Source organism: Cydia fagiglandana, chromosome 10, assembly GCF_963556715.1.
Source record: "Cydia fagiglandana chromosome 10, ilCydFagi1.1, whole genome shotgun sequence".
Classification (NCBI taxonomy): domain Eukaryota; kingdom Metazoa; phylum Arthropoda; class Insecta; order Lepidoptera; family Tortricidae; genus Cydia; species Cydia fagiglandana.
This window is the reverse complement of record NC_085941.1, coordinates 19,409,244-19,432,537: the sequence shown is the minus strand read 5'-3', so window position 1 is coordinate 19,432,537 and position 23,294 is coordinate 19,409,244. Positions and strand designations below refer to the sequence as shown.

Sequence of the window (23,294 nt, the reverse complement as noted above, 5' to 3'; positions counted from 1 at the left end):
ACACACACAAATATGAGACAAAGTTCATCAAGATTGTTTACCTTTTTTCTAATGCTAAGAAAATAACTATAGACTATAAGAAGAAAAATAGGTAAATTGATTTTTCAATGGTCACTAATAGCAGGCGTGGCTCACTCCGCGATTTCGTCGCTTTGCTACAGGTAGCTAAAAGTACATCCGTTAGACCCCAATTTTTTTAGAGTTTGCCATAAGCCGCGCGTGGCGCTGTCGCCACCTAGCGGCCATATTCGTGCTGATCGTGACAGAGGCGTTTTGTTAGAGAGTGAGTCTTCTGTACCTAGTACTATTATTTATTCTGTGCTAATAGTCACTATGTAATGGCTACAGACGATTTGGTTAATGATTCATAGTACACAGTTAACCACCCAATTAATTAGCTTTTATTGTAGGTAATTAATCAGTGGCATATTTGAAGGAAAACGTTTAATTTTAATTTGCTATTTATCAATTTGTGGATAAAAAATGAACCTGCATACGAATATAGCAACATTTCTTTGTTTTATTCTTTTATTTCAAATCATTAATTAATAAATATAAAATATTTACAAGGTGCCCCAAAAATACGTTGCCATTTTTTTTACTATATATATTTTATATAAGTACTTATTTGTACTTTGGCGTATTGTTGACAATTTTAACAAAAGTTTATGTTTATGTATCAAAGCTAAGAGATATTTTTTTGAAGATAATACGTACGTTTTGTTTTAGTTATTTTTTTTAAAGAACCCAAGCGTTAAGGTAGGACATATATTATGTAGGTATTAGGTTTAATTTCTAACGTTTTTTAGTAGTTTTGCAAATAGATATTGCAATTTTTAACAATTTAGCATAATTGTTTAGACAATAAGCATTATTAATTATTTTCATAATAAAAATAAAATAAAATGTCACATTTATCTTACACGCATGATGACGCTAATGCGTCGACTTGACAGTTATGGGACTTTCAGACTTGACTTAGGAACGGTAGTGTGACGCGGTTCCAAATGATGTACTACAATGGCTTATGTAAAGCACTTACGTGTATAATTGTTCACAGTATAAAACCCAATACGCTTAGTTCAGCAGTGCAATTTCATACAAGTCATACAACCAATTGTACGTACATACACTAAATAATTAAAACAATTATGAATACTTATCTAAATATCTACCTTCCTACGTCTTCTTCATAAAAAAATATTTACTTACTTATAAGCTTTCCAAAGATTCGAAAAATAATTTTAATACATTTAAGCGACACGCATCAATGCTAATGTCAAAGAATAAGGAATCACTGACATATCACAATTTGTTATCTTTCCCAAAAATAACATCACTGCCTACAAAAAATCTTCAAAGCAATTACATATAACAATAATACATATATCAAGCTTAGAATAAATTTAAAAGAGGAAAGTGGACGTGGAAGTTTCTGCTTGTTAAAAATGAAATTTAATACATATATCCTAAATCTCTGAAATCTGAAATCTCAACTAAGATCTCTATAATTATCTGTTTGTATGTTCTAGAAAAATAGTTTTCATTATAATGATTTCGTTATGATACTTATGATGATAGTCACATGCATCATATCTTTTTTTTATATATGATCTTACCTTTTTTTCTTACCTAATAATTAATGTTTTCATAGCGCTACGAACTTTTAACAAAATTCCTATTAGTTTCGTTGGTATCTAGTGTGTGTACATTTGTGTTAAAACTGTGTTCGTTGTTCCAGATATGCTGAATTCTGTGATACTAGTGTTAGTGCGATAGACTGTAAACATGACAGCAAAGGATATCAAAGAAAAGGTAAGTTCGTAAAAAAATCTTCTTCTTCACCTAGCGTTTTCCCGGCCTAGCGCCAGGTCCGCTTTCCTGCTCAGTCTTCTCCACTTTGCCCGGTCTTCGGCAAAAGTCAGTGAAATAACTAAACAAGTGCGAGTCGGACTCGCGCACGAAGGGTTCCGTACCATAATGCAAAAAAGGCAAAAAAAAAGGTCACTCATCCAAGTACTGACCCCGCCCGACGTTGCTTAACTTCGGTCAAAATCACGTTTGTTGTATGGGAGCCCCACTTAAATCTTTATTTTATTCTGTTTTTAGTATTTGTTGTTATAGCAGCAACAGATATACATCATCTCTGAAAATGTCAACTGTGTAGCTCTCACGGTTCGTGAGATACAGCCTGGTGACAGACAGATGGACGGACGGACAGCAGAGTCTTAGTAATAGGGTCCCGTTTTACCCTTTGGGTACGGACCGATAAAAATACTAAATTAAAAATAAAATGTACAGAACACATTTCAATCGATAGCGTGTCGTGACGTACTCGTTGGCGTTAGGTTTCATTTTGTATGGGATTATAAACAGCGTGCCACGCGGGATGTTTTAGAAACTAGGCTACAAGGAGCCCCCAAAACTGTTTCACAAGTTTCTCATGAAAAATACATAAACATAACAATAAATACAACAGCCTGTACAGTTAGCAAAAGTAGCGGATAAGACTCGCGGCTCGATTCGGGAAATGAATTAGATCTTTACTAGACTTCAACAAGTTACGATATGGATAATTTAAAGATATTTGTAATTTAGATATGTCAAATTTGACGTTTCCGCGATTCTGGAGGTCCTCTTGAACGATTTCGACAAGTTATGACTTAGGTATCCAAGTCACATCTAGTCGATATCTAATGTAAATCTAGTTGATCTCTATATCGTCTCTAGATCTTGTGATTATTTCGTTTCCCGAATACGCGTGTATGCGTCAAAATCAAAAGTATTATTCTGTAATGACCTAAGAAAAAGAAATATGGCTCTACATATATGTAGAACAGCCAGACAGGTATACACTGTGACAGATAACTATAGATCGGTAAGCGCCACTTGCACCATCCCACTAACCCGGGGTTAACCGGTTAAACCGTTAACCCAGTGTCAAATTGCAATGGTAACCATGGTGACTCCAGATCTAAACGGTTAACCCCGGGTCAGTGAATGGTGCAAGTGGCACTGTTAGTAAAATAACTCTATTTGGAAAAGTATGACAAGTGGGCAGTTACTTTGTTTCGTCCGTATTATTGATTCAGATCGCACCTGCGACATTATGATTATCATAATCTTAAACATAAATTAACTATTGCAATATAACGGTAAAGTTTGTTTATAATATAAGGTTATAAATGATTCCCATTGGTTTTTACTTGATTTTAGTTCTAAGTATGAAAATATAGTTACATTTATTAATGTCTGCAATTATTTATTACAACACTATTAAGTAAATAAAACCGGGCAAGTGCGATTCGGACTCGCGCACGAAGGGTTCCGTACTATAATACAAAAAAAGCAAAAAAAAGAACGGTCACCCATCCAAGTACTGACCACTCCCGACGTTGCTTAACTTTGGTCAAAAATCACGTTTGTTGTATGGGAGCCCCATTTAAATCTTTATTTTATTCTGTTTTTAGTATTTGTTGTTATAGCGGCAACAGAAATACATCATCTGTGAAAATTTCAACTGTCTAGCTATCACGGTTCGTGAGATACAGCCTGGTGCCAGACGGACGGACGGACAGCGAAGTCTTAGTAATAGGGTCCCGTTTTACCCTTTGGGTACGGAACCCTAATAAAACATTAAATTAGCTTACAAATAATAATACAAACTATCTCTAAACTAAATAAACTTAAATATATATATATTACATATATATATTGGTTATATTTTACAAATAGGATTTGGAGATGTAGATGCTCTACAAGACTACAAGCATCTTAGAGCACTTAGTAACTGGAGACGCCTTGGCTATCAATGTCTGTAAAAAACAGTCTGCCGATTTTTACGGGGGACGTACCCCACGTCAAATGTATGGCTATTTGTACATAACGTAGAAATAGCCATGTCAGATTAACGTCAGTCCATATAAAAGTTTGCACAATCGTGGAAGGTTTAAAACGGCAGAAGGGTAAGCTGTTAAAGGCGACTCCGGTTATTAAATGCTCTAAGACAAGCATTAAAATGAAATCTAGGTACATGATTAGTGTTTCAGTAGTTAAATTCAACATGTTTAACTGTAGCAGTTTCCAACATCATTATGATGATGACCATTATTATATACTTAAATATTTATAATATTACCTTTTCAACATTCATTCACAGAATTTTGTGGAACGATTTATGTTTTTTTAACATCCGCTTATAGGCAAATATTAGCTGTTGCCAAGCTTGCTAGTATTTAAATTTGATAACGCCCCATGTTTTTCCGAAATTCAATACGAGTATGATGTCAAAATCAGTGTGATTCGTACATTTTAATAAAATCAATAATAGATAGCTGCTAATTGATAATGGAGAAAAATGCTTGGCGTAACCTGGACACAGTTCCGAACCAACGTCTCAATTCTCCAGGAACCTGGTATTAAACAACGTCTTTCTAATTCTCACCAATGCGTTGGTCAGACCTAGTCAAAAGTGCATTCAATGAACCACTCCATGAATTTACAAGAAGGGCTACAGTACGGGAGGAATGGCGACGGATCGTGAAGCTTGCCACCGGCCCTGACATGACGACCACGACCACTCTGACAAGAGTGTGACGACAAAGAAGAAGAGTTGCTAATTTGAAACCATCTTTCTGGTACCGAAAATTCATTAAAACAAATAATATCTATAAAATCATTCTCACGTTTTGTTTACTGTATACAAAAATGAGAAAAAACATAAAGCATAAAGTTATTGATAACCTTTTATACCCATTTTGCTAAGTCACGTTTCTATGTTACGTGAAAGATTAATTTACAACAATGTATACACAAGGCACAACGGTCGTTGAAAACAATGCTGAAACAGTGCCAAAAACGCAATTAAAAAACACAGAGATGCAATTAAAAAAGGTACAGTAGATTTAATATTAATTATTAATCTTTATTAGGTACAATGTAAAGGGATACAAATCATGTTTTGGTTCCGTTCATAAGTCCGACTCACGCTTGACTGCACATTTCTAATAGGTTTTCCTGTCATCTATAGGTAAAGAACTGTATTGTGTATATTTTTCAAAATTTTAGACCCAGTAGTTTCGGAGATAAAGGTTAAATGGTTATTTTCTTAAATAACTTCGTACCATGTATTTTAAAATTATAAAAAAAACATGTCCATCTTTTCTTTGGGTCACTGTTAATTGGTCCAGTAGTTTCTGAGAAAATAGGCTGTGACAGACGGACAGACAGACGCAAAAGTGATCCTATAAGGGTTCCGTTTTTTCCTTTTGAGGTACGGAACCCTAAAAATTATAAAAAGAAGAATTAAGGTGAAAATTTCCGTGAGACTAGAACATTTTAAACGGGTCACTTAAAGTCGATAAATTGGGACCGATTCCGCCGTGCCGAGGTGGCCTAGAGGTTCAAGGAGTTATCATCATCATCATCATTTTAATTTTAATTTTATATGGACCTGGTCTGAAATAAAGAATATTCATTCATTCATTCATTCATTCATTCATTCATTCATTCATTCATTCATTCATCATTGGCCTTCAAGTCTATTACAGACTATACAAGCAGTGTCAGGTAGGGAGACAACGTTTTTCGTGGCTGTGTAACCAAATACTACGGGGAGCGGCAAAAGGAGTTATACGCGATAGTTAAAGACCACGTTTCCACGTTCGGATCCGGCCTTCCACCACTGGAGGGAATCGTCACTTTACATCTCAAATTCGATAAAGAACCATTTCTTAATATTTCACGAGAATTGGCAAGGAAATGCGACCTGCATCCGATATTTTTGACCAAGTTCTAACGGAGAGATTCTCTGACGCTCAATTAAATTTAAATGTATTTTAAACCCATAAGCCGATAGTCCTGGGCTCGAATCCCGGTAAGGGCATTTTGTGTGTTGAGCACAGATATTTGGTCCTGAATGTTGGGTGTTTTCTATGTATTTGTATATTATATATAAAGTTGTCTGAATACCCACAACACAAGCCTTCTACCAACACTAAGGGGTCATCCATTAATTACGTCACACGTTTCGGGGGAGGGAGGGGGTCAAGAAAATGTGACATATTGTGACATGGGGGAGGGGGGAGACACAAACTTTGTGATGTCACTTTAACTTTATCAGTAACCGAAAATTTATTTAAATTATTTTATTCGCTGTACATTTAAATAACAAGTTTTTAAAACGATAATCGTTTTTATTCGTTTAAGTTTCTTTCCTAAGCAGTTCTGGGTTATAAAATTACTAATATTTATATCGTCAAAAATATTTTGATAAAATATTAATAATACTTAGGTACTTACATAATTCGATTTGGCGATTTCGTAGAAAAAATGTGACGTCACACTAGGGGGGAGCGGTTTGCCAAATGTGACCAAGTGTGACAAGGAGGGGGGGAGGGGTCAAAAAACCTAGAAATTCGTGTGACGTAATTAATGGATGACCCCTAACCTCCGCAATCCGTACGTTTGCTCTTAACCAATTAAGCTACGGAAGCTTTCCGTAAATTTGGAATATCGCTCGCAGACGTACTCGTATCTGTTTGTTTAAAAATTGGTTTAGTCAATCTGTGTAAGAAGGAGAACGTTCATAGATCAAGTAAAGGAAAATCTCAACGTCGTGTCGTATCAGGCTGTCAAGGAGAAGGCAGAGAACCGGCATGCATGGAAATAGCTCCACCGACAAGAGTCTAACTCTTAAATAAATGTCGATGATGATGAATCTGTGTAATGGTAACATTCCATTTCTAACCGCAGCTGCACTCCTAGTACTGAACGCGTCGCTGTTATTGTCAAATTCCATAGTAAAATGAACAGTAATGCAGCTGTGGTTGGAAATGGACCGTCACCTTAAGAATGTCCTATAAATCCTATAATATTTATTTATTTCCAGGCAGAAGAGCCTACAGAAGGCTTCAACCTGGACGGCATCCTGTGTGAACTGGGCAGCTTTGGCAAGTACCAGCTGCTGCTGCTGCTGCTGCTCTCCTTCAGAGACTCTTTCCTGGCCATGTGCAACTTCAACTACGTATTCGCGGCTGCTGAGGTTCCTTACAGGTAACGACACATGCTTAAGTACTTAATACTTACTTAGTTGGTTGGCGCGGTGACCCAAAATGAGTCTTGGCCTCCAACACAAGAGCACGCCACTTTGATCGGTCCAGAGCGGTATCCCGCCAGCTTTCGCATGGTACAACTCTTTTTAAAGACGAACTATTAGACACGGTGCAAAAAAACTTCATCGACGGCATCCTGTGTGAACTGGGCAGCTTCGGCGAATACCATCGCCCACACTGTTAATTGTCGCTGGACCTTATGCCCTTGTAATAAGGTCCACCGATGGACAGTTAAAAGTGTCGCTGTTTGTACCAGCTGTTGCTGCTGCTGCTCTCCTTCAGAGACTCTTTCCTGGCCATGTGCAACTTCAACTACGTATTCGCGGCTGCTGAGGTGCCTTACAGGTAACGACAGATGATACAACTCTTTTTGGCTGGTTGTAGTGTCACGCGGACCGTCCGTGTGGATCGCTCCGCACCGGACCAATATGTATTAAGTTCAGGGAGCGTTATAGAGTAAAGCTGACGGGTCCGCGCGGACATCTTTCTCATACATTTTGGTGGTGCGGAGCGATCCGCACGTACGGTCCGCTTGACACTAAAACTAGACATTGAAGAGGAAATAAAAGACTTACAATAAGATACGATGCAAAAAACTTCATCGACGGCACCCTGTGTGAGCTGGGCAGCTTCAGAAAATACCATCGCCCACACTCTTAACTGTCCATCGGTGGACCTTATGCCGTTTGTAATAAGGAAGTTAAGAGTGTGGCTGTTGGCACCAGCTGCTGCTGCTCTCCTTTAGAGACTCTTTCCTGGCCATGTGCAACTATAACTACTTACGTCTTCGTGGCTGCTGAGGTGCCTTACAGGTAACGGTACATGGTACAACAGTTTATTGGATAATAGGTATGAAAAAAACCACAGGTCCCTCAGGTGCCCCACTGATTAACAGTCCGCCGGACGGTACCGGGTGGCCTGTCAGTTAGAACAAAATTTTGACAGTTCCGAACAACTGACAGGCCGATACCATTCGGCGGACTGTGAAGGCTTCAATCTCGACTTTTCTTAGACGCTTATATAGGTGCAAAATAACACATGAAACAAAAGAGCTCGCATTATAACCAGCATATTTTTATTAAAACTTGACTTGTTTAAGTAATTCAACAACAACTGTGTTTTTTTGTGAATTCAAAGGGGTCAAGCTGTTTTAACCATCCCAGCCTCTCCACCAAGCGACGCAAACCGAAAACTTTAATTATATTATTATTATTACTGGGACTAAAATTAATTCCTTTACGAACAAACATGATGGAAACGGATCTTTAGTATCTTTACAATACATATGGTGCACTTTACCGCACTAGTGCGATAATTAGCACATTACGTAAAACTAGGTATGTAGAAAATAGTACATTTCGATGCTAGTGCGGAAGGTATGTCATTACTTCACTAATGACATTTCCGCACGTGTATCGAACGACGTTTTTTAATACAGTTGCGAAAAAATAAGAAAAACATTGTTAATCGTACACTAAACAAAAGTGGTAACAGTGACAGCTCGGTTAAACGTCGCCTTTAAGTATATTATATCTATGGGCGTTTGGCAGCTATTCCGTTCCATTCAGTCAACTTATTAAGAACGGAATTTTCAATATTGAATATTAAAAACTAAACGTGTTATAATGATGAAGAGCTAAATAATTAAATATGAAATATGTAATATTTTTCGTATTCTTACATTAACGGTAGGTTTTTATGCTGATTACGACGTTTAAAGGAAACTAATATTAACACTCATCAATAAGTAGTCGTGAATTGGAACAAGTATAAATTTAAAAAAATTGGAAAAGTAAAAAGCACTAGTTCGAGATAACCAACTTTCCGCACGCTAAACAGCTACGTAAAGTAGCACTTTTTGAGCAACTGTATTAAAAAATAAATTTTCGGTCGTGTTTTAATTTATCGCCACTCGTTGCGAATTTCCTATTTTTCGCACTTATACCTATCGTAATGTACCTGCTAGCTTGTTATGCTTTTCATGCCAATTTTCGACTTTGTATCTTTGTTACTACATGCATAATTTCATTGTATATGGCTCTTGGATGATACAATTAAGATAAGTCACGTGTCACGTTATCAAAACAATAATGACACATCGCTCGTCAAAGTTACATATTAGCAAAGATTACTGATTGAAAAAGCTGTGTAAAGTCTAAAAAAAATCGCGCATTGAATTGGACAGCTGAAAAAGATAGCGCTATACGGCGCAATATGTTATGGTGACTGATTGTTGTAAAAAGAAATCACCAATAGAATATAAATTAAGTGAGTATGTCCATCTTAAAAGAAAAGTTTACTATCAACAATTAACATCTCAAAATACACCTTTTCATACTGTCATTACACGGTCGCTGCTAAATCTTTAAAAGGTTTAATGCACCCATATTTTACAACCAGACTTAACAATACCCACATTTAAACATAAATTAAAGCATCGCCGTCAAATAAATCTAAAATTAAACGAGTGCATCGCATTGTTTTGTTTATACGTCGCAGTTTAATTGATTATTATGTAACGGTGGACGCGTGTATAATGGCACGTGCCGCGGTCATGGGCATTTTCATTTACACTCAAATGAAAACGGGTCAATGTCTGTGGAAAGTTCTAGTGACCCGTTTCCATTGAGGTATTAGAGTGCACCGTTACTTATGGATGTTTCGTGAATGTCGACCACCGTTTATGTAAAATTTACTCGTGAGCATTGGACTTTAATGCGGGCTGTAACACTAGTCAAAAGATCCCGAGACAGGCCGAGAACGAGTGTGTAACTACATACTGTTCTTTTCTCGTCTCGCGCTTCTCCGATTGGATCGGAGTGGTGCCGAGACTCGGCGAGAGGCGACGAGTCGACGAGTGTGTACAGCCGGCATTATGAAACAAGAGATATTTTTATGTCAATGCTTGCGAGTGACTATTTCCCACAAGTATTATAAAAAAATGCTGATTCCGTTTCAGAAAGCGCGGGAAAAGAAAATAGTGCAACAAGATTTAAGTAATTTCATACATTCAGCTGTTTTTTATAACTTACTAAACAAACATAAATTTTAATTACGGTTATTGCCATAATAATTATAAATACCTGTTCAATTATTCATTATTGTCTGTACTATACTGACAATGCAAGTGATAATTTATCTCAGAGAACGTGACATTATAGTAAACAATGTGTTCTTTTGATGATTTAATGAGTTTAATAAAATATTAACGAAGGCGTAAATAAAATTAATACAAATATTTTAAGGGAATAGTGAAGGCCGGGGTTCCATATTGTCCATACAAACTTAGTCCCCTTTTTTCTTTCTGAATATTGACATGTTCCTATGGTAAATATTATTACTTTATTATACCAACAGTTAATGAGATCTATATACGTATATTTATAATATGAAAGATATAACCTAAAGTAAATTTGGGGTATATACCTATTTTTATTCAAAACCGTCAAGGTTAGGTTTTTATAAGAACTCTTTAGGTTTCACATTACAAATCGCAATTTAATGTACATTGTGCTTACAATTTTCTATTTTCAGATGTGCAGTACCCGAATGCGACTCAATAGACCCAAGCTTCAACGCGTCCTGGACGGAATTCGCGCTACAAAACACAACCAATACGTGCTACCGAGCGGCACGGTACGCGCTCAACTCATCCAGCCAGCGATGGAACGCGTCCAACTCGTGTAGCCCGGACTACTTCAGTTCTAGAGATACGGTGGCGTGTGAGCGCGTTGTGTATGAAAATTACAACAGTGTTGCGGCTGAGGTGAGTTGAAAATGTATAGAAGTTTTACAGATTGCATAGATGAGTTCACACTAGTACCTACTTGGGATTGTCAAGGTAGAACGGTACGGGCCCGGGGCGAGGCAGGGAAGCATCACGTGATATCATAGATAACGAAGTGTCAGCCCCCTCAGCCCGGAACCTAACCGTATTAGCGTGCATGATCGTCTTATGTCAAGAAAATGTCGGTGAACTTCAATTACATCGAGCTTTTCAGTTTCACCAACATTTGTATAAAAACACACAAAATACTTACCATAGTTCAATCAGCAGAATAGTGGCATATTTACAGTAGTGTGTTCATTACTGGTCATTAGCTCGGGTAGGTTAGTGACGCGCGCAACACAATGCGCGCGCGCCGCCGCCGCGATGGTCATTGTCATGGCCGGCCAAGTTTAATGCTAACGCTGCTATTCAGAAATCTATATCTATATCTTGTAGACTGTCCAGTTTAATTCTGACCCGTATACACTATACAAGGTGTAACAAAAATAGTGTATGGGGATCAATTTAAGGCCATATTTAGTATGGTGTTCGTATTAGGAAAACCATTGAAGAAATTCAATCAAGAGGCCAATTCAAACTGCTTTTATTCTGACATCGAAATTATATTTGAATGGTGTCGTTTTGTTATCACCAGAGCTCGGATAGGGTGAGCTATTTGCCTTATAATTTGACATGTCTTATGTCATATATAAGGCAAATAGCTCACCCTATCCGAGCTCTGGTTATCACTCACGCGTGTATTTCGTTCGTACTTGTCAGTACATGTATTGGCGCGAGCGAGACGTACAAACAGCAACACTCTTATCGGTGGACCTTATTTATAATATAAAAGGCATGAGGTCCACCGATGGACAGTTAACAGTGTGAGCGATGGTACGGGCGAATAATAAATGACATTAATTTAAATATCAACTTGATGTCAAAATTTACTTTTGAAATGGCCTCCAGGAGTCGTCTCGATTAAGAAGCTCACTGGCATTTATTAAGGCGTGAGTAATGCCTAATGACACAACTCAAGGTCATATTAAAACACGATGACAAACCTTAAAAAAGGTTAAGCATAATCGGGCTTTTTAATAATTTGAAACTCCTAAAACATGACAAGTATTAAAAATTACTCCGTGTGCCAGAATTTCAAACGCCATTGTTGTTTTGAAAATGTCCGTAAGTATTTACTTTTCTTTGTAATACTATAATAAATGCGTACGGCGTAGCGAATAACTTGATAAGCTGAAATAATTTAATTTATGTTATTTCATTGACATTATTATGAATAGAGGACTCTTGAACAATCTGAGCTATAGAATATTTTACACCTCTAGCCGCCCAGACATCAAAACTTGCCAAGACAATTGCAACTTTGATTTGTGAAAATTAAGATTCAAATTAGAATGTAATATCAGGCCTTTTTATAGGCCTCTGGGCGGCTAGAGGTTAAGTCAAGAATTTGTAATGCTGAAAAATTTTCGAGATCTAGCATACCAATGAGCCAGTGACACACCAATGACAATGTGACCAAAGAGTTATTGACTAAAGACACGGAGGAGTGCCCTCTAGTTTGAGACTCGAAATTTGGCCTTATATGTCACTAGCGACCCGCTCCGTCCGAAATTATATTTGACCTAAACCTTTCTCAAGAATCACTCTATTGATAGGTGAAAACCGCATGAGATTCCGTTCAGTATTATTCGAGTTTATCGCAAACATACAATACACACAGACAGACGCAGCGGGGGCTTTGTTTTATAAGGTGTAGTGACTAGACGTGTGAAAGACGGACGTTGCACCCATAGAGTTTTTTTTTAATATTTTTAAGACCTTGCGCCGCTGCACCAATCTGCATTAGCATATTAGCCGCTAACAGTGGCGGATTTGCCCTAAGGTCCAGTAGGCCCGGGCCTAGGGCGGCAAAAAATAACTGGCGGCAAATTGTGACAATAATTTCGCTCATGATAACAAGAAATAACTTAAAATTATAGTCAATATGATGGGTGCTGCGAAAGGGGCGGCTATAGGGCATGGAGCCTAGGGCGGCAAAGACTACAAATCTACCACTGGCCGCTAACTAAATGCAGGATCCATAAGGACCCTTCGCATTAGCACTTATCGGCGCGTGTGAGATGCCTGATGACATGAGTCAAAATCGTAAACCTTATCAAATTGTTAAAACAGAATCGGCTTAAAACAGTTCGTAATTTTTCGTTTGGTAGTTTGGTCCCATAGCAAAAGTTGCTCAGTATGACCTATATTATTACCTTCGCAAAATAGGACGAAGTGTTGAAAAAACTGTATACTGCAGAGGAACATTGGAAAAAACATGAAAAAATATTTATTGGTTTTGTACAAGTATTAGTAACATTGTTTCACAAAATATTGTGTTTCAGTTCGACCTGGGCTGCGAGCCGTGGAAGCGCACGATGATCGGCACCGTCCACAACATTGGGCTCATCATCTCCTTCATACTTTACGGCTTCGTTTCTGACCGGTACGTTTACTATTTCATCACCGTCTTGATTAATCCCATTTAGATCATGTTTTTATCTCTCAATCTCATCATCTTCATACTTTACGGCTTCGTTTCCGACCAGTACGTTTACTTTTTCATCACCTTTTTAATTAATACCATTTAAATCATGTTTTTATCTCTCAATCTCACCATCTTCATACTTTATGGCTCCGATCGGTACGTCTACAATATCATCATCCTCTTAACTAATCCCATTTAGATAATGTTTGATCTAATGGAATGGAGTCTCAACAACTAACCTTGGAAGCGCATGATGATCGGCATCGACTACAACATCATCATCATCTCCCTTATACTTTAGGGCTTCGTTTCTGACCGGTACGTTTTCCCATATCGTTTTAAATATTCTGAATCTACCTAGTGGAATTCATAAAGATAGGTATTATAATTTATTATTACTCTGTCGCTTACCGAGTCAGTACAAAGTTGAGCGTACCAATTTCACAATTTTGCTTCTTGTAATTGCCATCATAATGATAGCAATTTCAAGTAAGTTAGTTTTTATCTTTCTAATTCATCCTGTAAGCCATTTTATACTTTCTTTGCAGGTACGGTCGCAAAGTCATCATCGTCGGCACGCCTATTCTTGTGGGTATCGTAGGCTTGATCAAGTCTTTCTCCGTCAACTACTGGATGCTGCTGGCTCTTGAGTTTATTGAGACCGCGTTTGGATACGGAAACGCCTCTATGGTGCTCTGTAAGTATCACTATCTTACATACTCTGCACTGCACTTCTAGGATACTGGGGTTAACATATTTAATGACCACCAAGTGAGTTACATTAAAAAGCTACATTAAAAAGCTAAAATGACATCAACAAACAACATAAAAATAAATCAACAAACAAGGGGATCAACACCGGACCAAATAAATGAGGTTACGGCTAGATTGGTAACTGGGAATACTTTTGGGGGTCGTGACTTTCTGCAATAGCCATGTATAAAGATAATTTAAAAAAAGTTTGAAAGCATAAATTGGTGATGCATAAATTTACTCTTTATCTGGAAAATGCATGATTTTTTTGAAGATTGTAAATGTTTTAAATTAACAATTGTGTTCAACATTACAGCATTAGAAGCCGTCAGCCAAAACGGCCGCGTCGCCTTCTCCTGCATCTGGGACATCTTCACCAACATCGGAACAGCTTTCTTCGGTCTCATCGCCTGGAAGGTTCCCTACTGGAGGCACCTCCTGAGAGCCATATACGCACCCCTGCTGGTTGTGGTGTTCTACATCTTCTTGATAGATGAGGGTGTACGCTGGCTACTGGCTCATAATAAGAATGATGAAGCTGTGAGGGTGCTGAACAAAGTAGCGAAGATAAATAATGTAGAACTCTCTAATAAGGCGAAGCAGATGATGAAGTCAATTGAACAGACTAAGAGTGAAGAGGTGAGAACAACGTTCATTTAGATTATTTTAGATAGTTAATTATAGATAAATGGTTGTCCAATAAAACTTTTAAACGTAATAAACGTGTAGTAACTCTATGAGCTTATAATCTTACTAATTCGATAGAAATGTAGGTAAAAATTATGGATTGTTCATCATAGGTAGTTCATTTTTAGCCTTGACTATTACAGTTTTTTATTTAAATGTATTTTATTGTCTGTTTCAGAACAACAACGCGCCCTCTTGCTCAACCAAGCACCTCCTTTCCGTTCTCCGCTCCCGCACCATCCTCCTCCGCCTAACGCTCATCTCCGCCTGTTTTATCTGCCTCTCCTTCGTGTACACTAGCGCCATCATCTACTCGACGGGCATATTTGGCAACAAATACTTGAACTACTCCGCACTGCAGTTGGTTGCGGTGCCCACGCGCATTATTACTGCGCTAACGCTGAACCGCTTTGGACGGAAAGCGCCTATTTGTGTGGCGTACTGTCTTGCGGGTGTTTGCTTCATTTCCTCAGCGTTTGTGCCAAGCTGTGAGTTCATTTTCATGAGTGAATTGTTAAATAATTGTAATATAAGTAGGGTAAGACCACCAGTGAATGAACACTTAAGCAATTATCCAAGTTTGATAAATCATTGCTCAGCATTCGTTAATAATTGGAATAATTAACTGCAATTTAATCAATCCTCATTTAATAAATAAGAATGTAATTTCTGCGATTTTTAATTACTTTCATAGTTTTTGAGTTATACCAGAATTTACCAAAAACTACCCAAAAACCTAATGAATGAACATAAAAACTAGTGAATGAACACCGAAAAACCCAGTGAATGAACATTATTTAACTCTTTTTAATTAGAATAATAAAATCATTTTAATCACAAACACCATTTCTGGCTCTATTTTAATAGGTATAGCAATAGTTCTTATATCTTTTTATCTCTCCATATTGACTTCGAATCGATTATAATGTAATAAAATGACGGTTATTCACCAATAACATAGAAACCCGTTACATATTAAAAGGAAAAAATAAAATTAACCATTAAACCAAGAACCAACGTGCATATTTTGATGAAAAGGGGTCATGCTCACCAAATAATGTTTAAAATAATAAACTTGTCACTGCATTGTTCGTGGTTACACTGTTCATACATAGAATTAGTAGAAATCCAATAAATGAACAAGCCAAATTTTGTATTGTTCATACATAGGCATGACAAATCTAGTAAATGGACTATAGAAATTTGGTTTGTTCCAATACTGGCTAAATGAATCAGAATCGTTTTCTATGCAGAATCACAAAAAACAAGCTCAATACCATTGCGTTTACATATACATTTGGGGAAAAAATGAAATCTACGCGACACCAGTAAATGAACACACTGTTCATTTACTGGTTTCAGAACATTTGATGAGCCAGTAATGGAACTATAAAAAATAAAGACTTAATCGCATAATACGCCGTCAAAGTGTACATAAATAGAAGGTTCAACTCTTAAACTAACCAAATAACTAAACTTTGTACTGGTAAAGATTAAATAAGCACTTCATATGTTGCTCCAAACGTACACTGTTCTTATCTGGGATCTAATATTTCCATAAAAAACTTCAAATCCAGAAATACGTAAACTTCAAACGCCAATCACATCCTAACTGGTCGAAAATAAATTTATTACGGGTAGTCATTGCATAGGAAATAGAGTTGTTAATAAGAAAAAAAATAAGAGAAGTGGAAGAAATTGCTATATTTCTTATTTTAGACAAAAAACGTGATTTTGTTCATTCACTGGGGGGTGTTCATTCACTGGAGGGTTTACCCTAACTACTTACTTATCATCAGTGGTTCTCTGTGGCTTTAGTATATGCTGCAAACAAATTATGTTTTTTATACCTTCCTTACTAATATTTTTTCGATCAGTTATGGTTCTCCATTAACCAAGCTATTCAAAAGTCTATTGCAATTATATGAAGTATTTTATACCATCTACTGTACTATTATACTAGCCCACCTATCCGGATGCATGCGGCAGACTTGATCCGCCCAGTCCCACGTCAGTTAAAATTATATAATTATTGATATTTGTGATCTAATTCAATCTATTTCTCACCTCAGCACTCAGCTGGCTGTCCGTAGTCCTCTACTTGATCGGCAAGATGTGCAACAGCTATGGCATGTTCTCTCTCTACGTCGTCAGTATAGAGATCTTCCCTACCACCGTGAGGAACTCGCTAGCCAACGTGGCGAACACTGTGGGACGCATCGGGGCCATACTGGCACCACAAGTTCCTCTGCTGGTAAGATTCCTTCTTTAACACAGTTATCTGATTATTAGTCAGCCTTATTCCCCCGAGATAAAGTCTACCGAAGGTTAAGTGTATTGCTGTGGTAAGATGTGCAACAGGTACGGCATGTTCTCTCTCTACGTCGTCAGTATAGAGATCTTCTCTACCACCTCGAGGAACTCTCTAGCCAACGTGGCGAACACTGTGGGACGCATCGGGGCTATACTTGTGCCTCAAGTTCCCCTACTGGTAAGATACTTTAGTCTTTTTAACTTTTTTGTACAACAAATCATCATCATCGTCGTAATTGTCATCATGTCAGCTGAAAGACAGCTGGACGTAAGCCTACCTAAAGGCTTTTATAATGATCGGCCCCGCGCTGGCCTCCATCATCTATTTTCTATTATGTTGACCAGTACGTATACTTATACCGCGACAAAACGATGTCCGCCACTTTCAATCCTGCGGTGTTAAAATGTGACGGTTATATTATCACGTGGATAAAGTCGTCCATAATGCTGCTGATATTACAGTATGGTCTGTCTAAAACTCTTCTTCCTCGCGTTATCCCGGCATTTTGCCACGGCTCACATAGGAGCCTGGGGTCCGCTTGACAACTAAATCCCATGATTTGACGTAGGCACTAGTTTTTACGAAAGCGACTGCCATCTGACCTTCCAACCCAGAGGGGAAACTAGGCATTATTGGGATTAGTCCGGTTTCCTCACGATGTTTTCCTTCACCGAAAAGCGACTAGTAAATATCAAATGATATTTCGTACATAAGTTCCGAAAAACTCATTGGCACGAGCCGGGGTTTGAACCCGCGACCTCCGGATTGCAAGTCGCACGCTCTTACCGCTAGGCCACCAGCGCTCTGGTCTGTCTAAAACATGTGCATGAAAGTCATCATAGTAACATACCGGCACTTAACTAAGTAGTTTATTGAGAAAATATGAGGAACTATGATGTGGTTAAAGATTTGACTCTGGCTGATTTAGATTATGCTCCACAAGTATTTATCATGTTTCACAAAGTCGCAACAACGCTTTTATTTTCCTTAATGAGTTTTTTCTTATTTCTTACAGGAGCAATACATGCACAGCCTGCCCAGCGTAGTGATAGGCCTGGTAGCCTTCATACCTGGTCTGCTAGCTCTGCTACTACCAGAAACCAGCCGGTCGCCGCTGCCCGACGACATTCAGCAGGCTGAGAAGCTGGACCGGACTGAAGAGGACGCTAAAGTTTGAGTGTGGGACAGTGGAACGGACACAGTAGACAGTCGAGACGCTTGAGCTTGACCTTATTGCCCAATTTTGAATTTGTGATATATCTGGGTGACATAAAAGATGGTCGCTAGGTGCATAAATCTGGAGTTATATCATATAGTTATTTAATTATACGTACGGATGTATAGTAAGCTTGTGGTTCCAAATCCGGCACTTTTAGCGGTAATGATTTGAAGTAAATTATATGTATTGACCGTGCTACATTAGATAATTCAATAATTATTAACAATTATAGAGCCTGATAAAAACTGTACGCTTACTTCTATGGAGTTCTTTCTAATGCTAAAAAAACGAACTATAGGCACCGCGATATAATATAATTTCATATTTTACCTTAAATTCCGAAGACGCGACGAAGACGACGACGTTTTGTACTTTCCGCGACCACAGCTGGTGCAATTAACTCAGCTGGAACAGCGGAATTGAAGGAAAAACAATGAAATTAAATCGCGGTAGACGGTAGATCCATTCGTATAATGAAATATGTGTACAAAAGGTGAGAGTGTTATGTATTATAGGTAATATCATTTCTAGTATTGCAATATGCCCCCCGAGCGGACATTATAAGTTAAATATCTGATATGTGTCTTGCATATAATTGTTGGATCTGAGTATAATGGTTTGAGATATTTTTTACAATGATTAGTTATTAGATAAGAATTAAGTAAGGCTGAAACACAGGCCTTAGCTAAATTAGTATTTAAGATTGACTGTGCCAAAATAAATATATTATTGTAAAATATGGTGCTCAAACGGCATTATTGAAATTAAAAGATAGTAGCGTCTAGCCCCCTTAGGGCCACTTGTACGTTCCAGGGTTAGTCAACTAGCTCGGAGTTAACCGTTTATACAGGATAACAGGATTAAACTGTACTATTAACTCAGGGTTTAAACGGGTAACGCCGAGAGAGTTGGCTAACCCTGGAACGTCTGGTTCTTATTTATAAACGCGTTACAAGCCGCAATTAGCCAATAATCGTATGTCTTATGGCTCCTCTACACGATGGGCCAACGCCGGCCACTTCAAGGGACGTATTTATGCGTTAGAGGGAGCAAGTGATATTGCTATCTCATTCTACTGCATGGCTGCGTCCCTTGGAGTGGCCGGCGCTGGCCCATCGTGTAGAGGAGCCATTAGTGTAAGGCCTGAGTGGACGCTCGAGCCGGGCGTGCAGCGGGGCGGGGCGTGCGGCGTGCATGTTAAATAAATGCAAACGTATAGGAGCGGTCTTAGTGCACGCTGCTCAAATCACTTGTGAGCCCGACGCCACGCTGCACGCCCCGCCGAACGCTCCGCTTCGAGCGTCCACTCAGGCCTTAGTGTTAATGTGCTCTGAGATTTGTGATAATATTTAAAGTGATTTATTTGTGTATTTTTTTATGTAGTTCTAACTTTTGCACTTAAGAAACGTAGGTACGAATTTTGTTAAAATCGAATGTTACCAATAATTAAAATAAATCTTGTGATACGTTTTGTGTTTTTGTGTTCTTTTGTGGTTTTATTGTGTAACTAAGGGTTCCAATTTCAAAAATAAAACAATTGGGTAGGTAAAGTTTTTTGAAGATAGGCAAATTATATTTTTTCCCGATAGTATTCATTATAGCGATCACGGAAATGCAGCTCTTTTATTTTTATATCATTTTATTGATTAAATATAATTTTTTAAATGATCGATATGACGTTTGTGAGGTGAAATGGCAGATTCCAGTAATTAATTCCTTGGCGCGTAGTAAATGGGATGAGATAGAAAAAAAATCGATGTCAACTGTCAGTGTCATTCTTGGAAAATAACTTGCAAATAATTGGAAAATAATGGTCGGACGGAAACTACTTGGCACTGCTTCTTGGAGAACATTTTCATTAACGCCTCCACCACGACTCTTGGAATGCTACACGAGTCATTTTGGATCTCAGTATCAACACGAGACGATCCCGGAAACGTTCGAATGGAAATATAATATTACAGAGATGAACTCAAAGTGCGTCGTACCGTCTTGTAGGAAGTACAGATACGTTACTTTCCAAATTCAGCGTATTTGAGCACACCAAAGTCTTTAACAGCGATTCGGTGCCAAGCTTTGAAGATATATTGGCCAAAATGGTAACTTATACGTTTGTGAGGACTATATAAACGTGATTGTTGTATTATACATACATAATGATTAAGATTGTAATAGTCTTATAACTAGGTCGTTATTGGCTATTATATATGGGCTCGGCAAGGTGTTCACAATATCTGAACACGCACGCCCTGATAATAGAGGCGTGTTCAGATATTTATGAGCACCCTAGCTGCACCAATATATCTGATGGCGACTGTACTTTAGAAAACTTATAATATAAATTCTTCTATCTGTGAGTACCTGTAATTGGCTTTGTATTGTTACCTAAATCTATATAATGTTTTTGCAGCTGTTGGTACTCCTTACAAAATAAAATAAAATAAAAATAAAATAAATCCAAAATAATATAATATACCTAAATCCAGTAAATTTCGTTTCGTTTTATTTTAAAATCCACAAATTATTATCCTTAAGCATTAACATTACAACAGTATATACCTAGAATCACGCTGTGTGGCGTGCCCTTGAAGAGAGTTGAGCGGTTCAAATATGGTCAATATGGATAAGTATGTCTGTAGGGTAAATGTGCTTCACGTTGGGGCCTGTTTACATATTGATTAGTGTTGATTGCGGGTTTAATACATTTGCCACTATACACAAGTAGCAAGTGTATCAACTCGCAAAAATACTACATTTTTGCTTCCATTGAGGTATACATAGTAAGCACTATTCTCAAATTATGTGAGGAAATAAAACAAATTCAATTTAGTAAAGCGTATTTAATAGGGGTAAAGTGACGCGAATACAATTAAAAAAACAACGCATATTCTTAGTTTATATTAAATGTAGATGGCTTTTTAGTTTTCACTTGGTCACAGAAATACGCTAAAAACCACATTCAGAGTAGGTGTTTCTTGCGTTTTGGCTGTCCTTCTTGTGTCCTTCCACAGCATGAGCATGTCGTAAGTCCTGTTGTATTTGTCCCAGGACTTAGCAGGAAGCTAGTTATTCATTATTAAGTTTGCTTCTGCTTTCAAATGAGGCGGTGCATGCCGTCTATTCCAGGTCGTTTTCGTCACTTGAACTCATTTTGTTTATTACGAGTATTAAAATAACAAGCGGTAACTTATTGAGTATTGCACAACGAATAAACTTTGCCGCCTTTTATTTGCATATTTTTTAAAATTATATTACCATAGATACAAAGCATACGGTACGCGCATGCGTCAATCCGCGCGCACCGCGCAGCGCCCTTTCGCGGTGCTAAAGCGGTATCCAGACGGGACTGATCAAATCGGTCGATCTGATCAGAAATGAAATTGGCGTCAATCTCCAATTTTAGATTTATGGTGATATTAGACCCATTTAAGTTGAAAAAATGCCCCATAACGAAAATACTAGCCTCACAAATTGGTGTTCTTGTGTCCGCACCTCATTTTATTGGACATTATCGGCGGTTGAATTCGGCGAGCTAAATTGGCGTTTGCGTCCATACGTCCCGATTCGATCGGGCAATTTAATCAGATTGGCGAAAAATTGACTAATCTGGATACGCCTTAAGCAACATCGAGTTCACGATAATTTGACATATACTAATAATAGATTTTTAGCATAAGTTGCATTTCATAAAACTTAACCCAAATCATTTGTACATTTTCAAGTCAAAGATAAAGACATGTTGGTTTTAAAATTTTAATAAGTATAGACCATAACATTGTCATGATCTTGTAACATTGTTAAAATAAGAGAGTCTCCCATTTTCATTTTATTGCATTTTTTATAAAATGTCTTTAGATTCTCGGGATATCTTGGTCCTAATTCGATTGCTCTTTTTTATGGAAATAATTATATCCTTCAGATTCACAGGATGCTCGGAGAGGCTTAGCCGAATAACACTGCAAGGAAGTATGTCATGGCTCAATGGTTCTAATTAGCCATCAGTATAATACCGCCAATGAATGTTTACATCCACCTGAAAATAAGAACAACATTCATAAAATGAGGATAACCACACAAAACTAACAGATGGTTGAAATTGTTAGAAAAAATTAGACCGATTTCTTGTTTACGAACTTAACAGCTCATGGCAATTTAATAATAAAAATCAAAACACAAGTGAAGAAAGTTTTATGTACCTATGTATTTCACGGATACGTACTCCTGTACGGCCATTGCTCCTCTAATTCAACGGCATTGTGCCTATCACTGTTATGATAATAATTTCAAATTTGTAGAATCTGCTCGCAATCTCGTATGAACTCGCTTATTTTTCTTGCAAAACTCTGTCCAAGGGTCAGCGTAGGGGCCGTCGTGTAGGGGTGGGGAAGAAAACGTTGTCCAATAATTTATGCAGTGCCAAGTTATCGAAAGTAAATTCAATCTTTGTCCAAATACGCGCAGATGTCGTGGGGAATCAGAAGTCCGTGGGTCGTGCTGAGGTCGCCGAAAATCTCAATGATAACATTAATAGCAATTCGCAAGGTAACATGAGGCTTGTCCGTTATTTTTCGGGAATGAGAGCTAAGTGACACTGACAGTTGACATCGTTTTTTTTTCTATCCCGTCCCATCTACTACGCGCCAAGGAATTAATTACTGGAATCTGCCATTTCACCTCACAAACGTCATATCGATCATTTAAAAAATTATATTTAATCAATAAAATGATATAAAAATAAAAGAGCTGCATTTCCGTGATCGCTATAATGAATACTATCGGGAAAAAATATAATTTGCCTATCTTCAAAAAACTTTACCTACCCAATTGCTTCTGTTGACATCGGGTGAGGTAGCGCGACGTTGCCGAACTTCGCTCGACATGTCTGGCAACAT

At 37.8% G+C, this 23,294-nt stretch overlaps 1 protein-coding gene across 1 annotated transcript in view; it reads left to right on the top strand.

The window, feature by feature from the left end:
- The window catches only part of LOC134668029 (organic cation transporter protein-like), a 38,543-nt gene extending 19,947 nt beyond the window's left edge, over window positions 1–18,596 (top strand). The window contains exons 2-10 of the mRNA XM_063525471.1: window positions 1,742–1,819; window positions 6,894–7,053; window positions 10,647–10,878; window positions 13,287–13,387; window positions 13,978–14,126; window positions 14,499–14,821; window positions 15,048–15,357; window positions 16,942–17,123; window positions 18,199–18,596. Coding sequence (XP_063381541.1) covers window positions 1,789–1,819; window positions 6,894–7,053; window positions 10,647–10,878; window positions 13,287–13,387; window positions 13,978–14,126; window positions 14,499–14,821; window positions 15,048–15,357; window positions 16,942–17,123; window positions 18,199–18,360 — 1,650 coding nt within the window. The 5' untranslated portion in view covers window positions 1,742–1,788 and the 3' untranslated portion in view covers window positions 18,361–18,596. The remainder of the gene's footprint in view (window positions 1–1,741; window positions 1,820–6,893; window positions 7,054–10,646; window positions 10,879–13,286; window positions 13,388–13,977; window positions 14,127–14,498; window positions 14,822–15,047; window positions 15,358–16,941; window positions 17,124–18,198) is intronic.
- The last annotated feature ends 4,698 nt before the right edge of the window (window positions 18,597–23,294 follow it).